This window comes from Phodopus roborovskii, unplaced genomic scaffold (assembly GCF_943737965.1).
Source record: "Phodopus roborovskii unplaced genomic scaffold, PHOROB, whole genome shotgun sequence".
Taxonomy (NCBI): domain Eukaryota; kingdom Metazoa; phylum Chordata; class Mammalia; order Rodentia; family Cricetidae; genus Phodopus; species Phodopus roborovskii.
Window position 1 is genome coordinate 51,213,425 of NW_026126407.1, and position 7,256 is coordinate 51,220,680.

Consider the following 7,256-nt stretch of genomic DNA (forward strand, 5'->3'; position numbering starts at 1 on the left):
AGGCTCTACTAAGAAATCAACCCTTTTACTCCCCATCTTCCATCCATCAGGTATTCTTTAGTAGTAGAGAACTGCCACCACAGATGCAAAGCTGTATAAGACATAAACCAGCTAATGGAGTTACTTGATCTTGTTTTACGAATATCACTGTTGTGAAGTCTTGGAATAATCCCTAGGTCCGTAGGCCCTGGGGAAGCATGGGCAGAAACAAGGTGAAATACGGAAGGCAATGGTTGATTAAAGTTTTGTTCTCTAGAATTGCTGATGTATTTTATTTTTCTCTGTCCTTATCTTATACTCTCCAAGCAGCATACATTTTCATCTTTTATTTATTTATTTATTAATAGATTTTTTTTTCAATTTTATGTGTTTTGCCTGTATGTATGTATGTATACTACCTACAGTCCTGGTGCCTGCAGGAGTGAGAAGAGGGCATTGGATCCCTGGAACTAGAGTTAGAGATGGTTGTCAACTACCATGTGGGTATTGGGAATTGAACTCTGGAAGGGGGAGCAAATGCTCTTAATTACTCTCCAGGCCTCTCCAGCCCCACCAGCATACATTTTTAGAAGCAGATGATCTGCTTAGATTTTTAAATAGTCAGTACACAATTGAAACACAGATTCTTGTTTGCTGTTTTGTTTTGTTTTTTTTTTGAGATAGGGTTTCTCTTTGTAGCCTTGGCTGCCATGGAATACCAGGCTGGCCTCAGCCTCCTGAGTGTTGGTATTAAAGGCATGTGCCACCACCCCCTGGTTGGTACAGATTCTTGTAACTAGATCTTCTGTTTTTCAGTTGCTATGGTAACTAGTGCTATAGGGATGTGGAGACCCTATTGTGACCTCTAGTGTAGATCCCCCCCAGAACCTCTTTCTTGATTGTCCACCAAGGCCTGAAAGGTCTGGTTGCGTCTCTCCAGGCACTGTTGGGGTGTGCCACCTCCCCTTTGGAACCACCTGGGTTGCCCTCTTACAAAAGCAGGCCTTAACAAAGAAGCAGTCATTTTGGATTGCATAACCTAAATGAGTCAAGGTAGGTGTTTGAGGAACAGGAAGTAGCAGCAGCTCTCAATTTTTGTGTATGTGAATATGTTCAAGTGGAGGCCACCAAAGGTCAACATTGAGGATTTTGTTTATCCCTTCTCCGCCTTTGTTTGTTTTCCTTTTTTTTTTTTTTTTTTTTTTTTTTTTGAGGCTGTCCTGGAACTCACTCTGTAGACCAGGCTAGCCTCAAAATCACAGGTCTGCCTGCCTCTTAATATCATCCTACATGGCCACTCCCTTGAGGAATGGTGACTAGGCAACAAAAATGGATGCAGGTTGTTTCCCCTAGCAGTAGCCTATATGTTGGTTGAATATGATAACTCAGCCTTCCCTGGAAGGAAGCTATCAGACATCTTGAGGACTCGGTAATCTTCAAAGGGAAATAAGTGAATTGTACTTGGAGTTTAGAAAACTGTTGAAGTGACAGCAAGCTATTAGTATTATTTTCTTTTAAAAAATACATATTGTAAAAATAAATTCTTAATGTAAGCTGGGCAGCTGTGGTGGTGCATCTAACCCTGAGCTACATTCCTAACTCAAAGGCTATTCTTATAATAACCTAATTCTCTGGATTGTAGAAAATGCTTACTAAAGGAGTACTAATTGAGGTAGAAAATTAAGTTTTCCTTTTCCTTGGCCCAATTAGGATAGATATGGCTCTAGAGTTGGAATTTCTGTCTTTATGGGTGACTTTCTTAGTTGCCTTGAAGTAGGCAATGGGAGTTGATAGCTAGCTTTTTATTTCATGCAGCCCAGCAGAGTACAGAATAGGCTGGGGACAGTTTGTATGGTGACTCACTTGAAGGTGTCTCAGGCTTGTTGAGCCATTGTGTTCTACAGTGGAAATGTTGGGCACAGCCTGGCTTAACTAAACTCTAGCCAACACTGCTTCTATTCCTTTCACGTGGCAGCCCACAGGTAGGACTGTACAGTAAAATGGAAAGCCTTATATCGCTTAATGAGAGTTCCTGCAGCTTTTTAAATAATGTAGCTTTTATTAGTGGTTTTTTGTGTATAATTTCAGACATGCAGAGGAAAACACACACACACAGAGTAAGACTAATGCAAAGAACTTTTGTAGCCCAGTGGTGGTGGGCTTTAATCCCAACACTCAGGAGCCAGAAGGCGGCTGATAGATCTTGGAACTGGATGCAGGCCTGGTCTGTTGGGGACCATCACCATCCTCACAACCTCAGGTCTCTGAGATAGGAAATTACTGCCTCTTAAAAAATAATCAGAATGTTTAGCAGAGCATTTTGAGATACAGGCTTGCAGTTTTATAGCCAGTTATAGATTAGCTAAACAATTCAAGGCATTCCTTCTACTGACCTTCTCAATCTGCCTATGTGCAAACCCCGCTCACATCCTATGGTCCTCCCCTGAGAAAATAAATTGGTCAGCTTGATCAGAGTACTGTCTTGCTATCTTGTTCTTTGTATCCCTTGTCCCCCATTCTCTCCTAGGTATCCCCAATTCCTCATTGACTGCCCCACGGGTTGGGGCACTCACTAGTCTACGAAGCAAGTTCCAGGACAGCCAGAACTGTTATACAGAGAAACCTTGTCAGGAAACAAACAAAAATAAATAAAATTAACTTTTGTATACCTTTTACCCAGACTGTCAGCATTTTACCTCGTTTACTTTCTTCACACATTCTTCTGAAGTGCTGAGAGTAATCGAGGACAGCTTGCCATTTACTTCTGAATGTCAATGTGTATTGCCTAAGAACAAATTCAGCCTCATAATTCTGTTACCTAGCCCACTGTCCATCTTCAGGTATGTCCATATTCTGAAATGGTTTCAGTAATGGCAGAGCTTTGTTATGAAAAAGTCTTGAGGTACAGGGGTGTCACCTGAGTTATGTTGGCTTAAAAACATTATTCAGTTACCAGATAACTCCTTGTGTCTCTACAGGACCAGAGTGAGGGCAGCAGGAACTACTCAGCAACAATGTCTTCAGAAGTGGAGACCTCGGAGGGGGTAGATGAGTCAGAGAAAAAGAACTCCGTGGCCCCAGAGAAGGAAAACCATACCAAGTGAGTGATAGCAACTGGCTGATTCTCATTAGGAGGGTCCAGCACCTGATCTACCACCTGTCCGCATGCCCAGTTCAGTCTGCCAGTGGCACTTGGGAATGCCCATCAGCCTTGAGCTGTGTAGAGCCTGGGATGTTTGGTTGGCACTGCAGGGCCCTGTCCAGTCTGGGCTGTTCCACTCTCTGGTTTTCTATGTCCTGTTAGTGTTAGGGGTGCTGAGTCAGGGTTTCATGGTAGTCATTTTTTCTCTTCTTAAAAACCAAGTAGTACTGGCATGGTGGTGTGCACCTTTGACATATTTCTGAGTTGGAGGCCAGCCTGGTCTACAGAGCAAGCCAGTACAACCAGGGCTATATAGACAAACCTGTTCTTGAAAAAGACAAAAACGCAAAAAACCAAACCTAAGTGATTTTTCACCTTGGCTAATGAGGAACAATAATGAAAGGCAAAGCTGGTTCCTTTTACCTACCAAATGTGGAATCTTAACTCTGCTCTAGGGCAGGCCTTTACTTGCTACTTTCTCTAGGGCTCAGATTACTGGGCCCTGCTCTATATTTTTCTTAGCCTCTCATTAGAGTCCTGTCATTGGCTAGGTTATTTCTTATATATCTTAAAATAATTACTAATATACAAATTAACAGAATGTGGGTGAAATCTAAAATCAATCAAAGAAACAACTGCAGAAGGTAGGCCACAAGAGAACCAACATTTTCTCATTCTAACAGATGGGCTGTGTGGATACACAGTAGTTTTCCCTAGGTTCCATTGTCCTGAGGATCACACTTTTCTGCCTTGTCAATTTATTGATGTAACTTTATCCTGTGTGATTATGTTAAGAAATATAAAACTGGGAGGCAGAGGTAGGCAGATCTCTGAGTTTGAGTTCTACAGAGTGAGTTCTAAAACAGCCAGGGCTACACAGACAAACCGTGTCTTGGAAAAACCAAAAAAAGAGGAGGAGGAGAAAAGAAAGAATACAAAGCCAAGATCATGGTCCTTGTCTTTTCACGGTCTCATTTTCCACATCTGGGCCCATCCACATAACATCCTGAGGAATTGGACCCTCATTGGGAAGAATGCTGCTTTTTGGGCTGGATTAGTTTTGTTTCTTCAGCCACTAGGTGGCCACAGAAACCAAAACATCATGTATTTGGGTGCTTACTAACATACTATATATGTGTGTGTATGTATGTTAGTGTATATATGTAAATACACACACATCTCTGGATCCAGTTGGGGAAACCATAATAATCTTCATGCTCCCCTGAATTTTTGTGGCAGATTGTCACAATCTGCCTGCCCTGTGCTGACAAGACTCACCTGTTCATGCTGGACTAGTGTCTGAGCAGCTCCAGCTTTCAGTCTGTATCTGAGGTCTAAACTGTCTTTTGCCCTTTAATCCTTTTTGGAGAACTGGAAAAGGCTATTGTCTCACACATAACTCATCTCCACAGAATGGCAGACCTCTCCGAGCTCCTAAAGGAAGGGACCAAGGAAGCACATGACCGGGCAGAAAATACCCAGTTTGTCAAAGACTTCTTGAAAGGAAACATTAAGAAGGAGCTATTTAAGGTTTGTGCCCTCAGTCAGATGGGGTTGGAGTCTAAACTTTAATAGGGGTTGGGAGGTGGAGTGGCCTTGTTGGCTGAGGAAGTTGCTCTACAACCACTCTAAGGGAGAAGCTGCTGGGTATTTTTCTTGGAGATGATCTGGCTACATGGACCAGATGGGCTCTAACCCTGAATCCTGGGAGTGAAAAGTATGTGTCCATGCCCAGACATAAATTTTTATTTCCTGGTGTTAATCATGGCTGCCCTAGCCTAAATGAATTAACAAAAATGTTTGTAAATATTCACAGTCTTAAGTTACAGAAGCTTCCTAGGTGTGTTAAGTAGTTTACTATATAAAAAAGGGATCACGGGGTCTTTCGAACTGGAAAAAGTGGCTTTTGTCTTGAGCTACTCTTAAAACAATGTGGAAAAAAGAAAAAAGCTGGGTAGTGGTGGCAGCACACATCTTCAGTCCCAGCACTGGGGAGACAGACAGAGGCAGGCAGATAGATCTCTTGTGAGTTCGAGGCCAGCTTGGTCTAGGGCAGCCAGGACAACAAAGAGAAATAATGTCTTTGAAAAACCAAAACATTAACACGGTGGGTTCTAGAGCTGCTGGCTTGGCTTATAATCCTCTCCCACAATCTTCCATCACCCTCACAGCTGGCCACTACCGCACTTTATTTCACATACTCAGCCCTTGAGGAGGAAATGGACCGAAACAAAGACCACCCAGCCTTTGCTCCCTTGTATTTCCCCACGGAGCTACACCGGAAGGAAGCACTGATCAAGGACATGGATTATTTCTTTGGTGAAAACTGGGAGGAGCAAGTGAAGTGCTCCGAGGCTGCCCAGAAGTATGTGGATCGGATCCGCTATGTAGGGCAGAATGAACCAGAGCTGCTGGTGGCCCATGCTTATACTCGTTACATGGGGGACCTTTCAGGAGGCCAGGTGCTGAAGAAGGTGGCCCAGCGGGCACTGAAACTCCCCAGCACTGGGGAAGGGACCCAGTTCTACCTGTTTGAGCATGTGGACAATGCCCAGCAGTTCAAGCAGTTCTACAGAGCCAGAATGAATGCCCTGGACCTGAATTTGAAGACCAAAGAGAGGATCGTGGAGGAGGCCAACAAAGCCTTTGAATATAATATGCAGGTACTGGGTACTGACCATGGGTGCATGATCTTTTAGCAGTAGAATCAAAGCCAGCTTTCTTGAGAGGCCATTAGTAGCATGACAGATGAGCTCCTATATGCCCTAGAGAAAAATGAGGGATCATCAGTTAGCCATCAGAGAACACGGGGCCAGTGTGTAGCTCCCAGATAGGCCTGGTTTGAGGCTGATGGCTAGTACTGGAAAGAGCAAAGCTCTAGCATTTGAGAGGTCTGAAAATAGAGCTCTCTCTCTCACTATGGGATTGCTAGGATTGATGAATGGGTAATTTCCTCATTTTGTAGCAAAGATAGGAAAATAGTATGGAGCCAGACTCATTGAAAAGTAGAGTACATTTTGTAAGCCATTTTTGATCCTAGAACCCCTTATCAGCCCTTAGTGTTAGAACAGCAGTGGGCATTCAAGTGGAGCTGTCAGGAGCAGTCAGTTGAACTCCCACCAAGACCTGGTTTGTTCAGCTGGTTCTGATCAGGTGTATCTGGGCTCTAGCTTCTCTATGGGTGATGAGTAGGTTGCAAATTCTGAGTCTGCGTAGTTCAGGGATAGCTCAGTTGATTTCTGCTCCCCAGATATTCAGTGAACTGGACCAGGCTGGCTCCATGCTGGCAAGAGAAAACCTGGAGGACGGGCTCCCCATGCACGATGGGAAGGGGGATATACGTAAATGCCCCTTTTATGCTGCTCAGCCAGATAAAGGTAGGTTGTGGGTCCTGAGCTAACATTTCTGGAGTGGGTGTATCATTGCCCTCCATTGATGCCATTGTCTCCTGTTGTGCTGCATGCAGGTACGCTGGAAGGCAGCAACTGCCCCTTCCGGACAGCCATGGCTGTGCTGAGGAAGCCTAGCCTTCAGCTCATCTTAGCTGCCAGTGTGGCCCTGGCTGCTGGACTCTTGGCCTGGTACTACATGTGAAGGACCTGTCATGTCATTTGCATCCTACCCCAAGTGACCTATTCCATCCCTATCTCCACCTCTGACTAAACTACCACCTCAGGTGACTTTTTAAATGCTGGGTTTGAGAAAACAAGCAACCAATAAAAGCCAGACACTAGAGCCTCTGTGTAACAGCATCTTCTCTGCCAGCCAGGTACACACCAGGCACAGGCTGTTACTCTAGTAACAGCCAGTACTCCACTGCTAGTCAGCCTTGAGAAGTCTGATCTGGCAGTGTTCCAGGAGTTTTGCCACTTTGGAGGCCTGGATATATGCTTTTTTTTCCTTAATAGTCTTAATAGTCATTGCCTTGCTTGGAGTGGGCTGTCCATACACCCAGGCTTTATGGGAAAGGGTCATGCCAACCAATGTTCAATTTTCTAGGCCTCGGAGTCTTTTGGGGTAGAAGCTATGCTTTTCAGTCTTCAAGCCCAGAGTTTATCCTGCTCAGTTGGGATTCCCCTAAGACATCTGTTAGCCTAGGCTGTCTCCACTGATGTATATACCTGCTACAGTACTC

At 44.3% G+C, this 7,256-nt stretch overlaps 1 protein-coding gene across 1 annotated transcript; it reads left to right on the forward strand.

Annotated features, from left to right (window-relative positions):
- Nucleotides 1–2,941: 2,941 nt before the first annotated feature.
- On the forward strand, nt 2,942–6,856 carry Hmox2 (heme oxygenase 2). The gene is made up of 5 exons (XM_051181340.1): nt 2,942–3,079; nt 4,534–4,651; nt 5,293–5,784; nt 6,372–6,498; nt 6,588–6,856. Exons 1-5 carry the CDS (start codon nt 2,994–2,996, stop codon nt 6,713–6,715), a joined length of 951 nt encoding a protein of 316 aa, XP_051037297.1. The 5' UTR covers nt 2,942–2,993; the 3' UTR covers nt 6,716–6,856.
- The last annotated feature ends 400 nt before the right edge of the window (nt 6,857–7,256 follow it).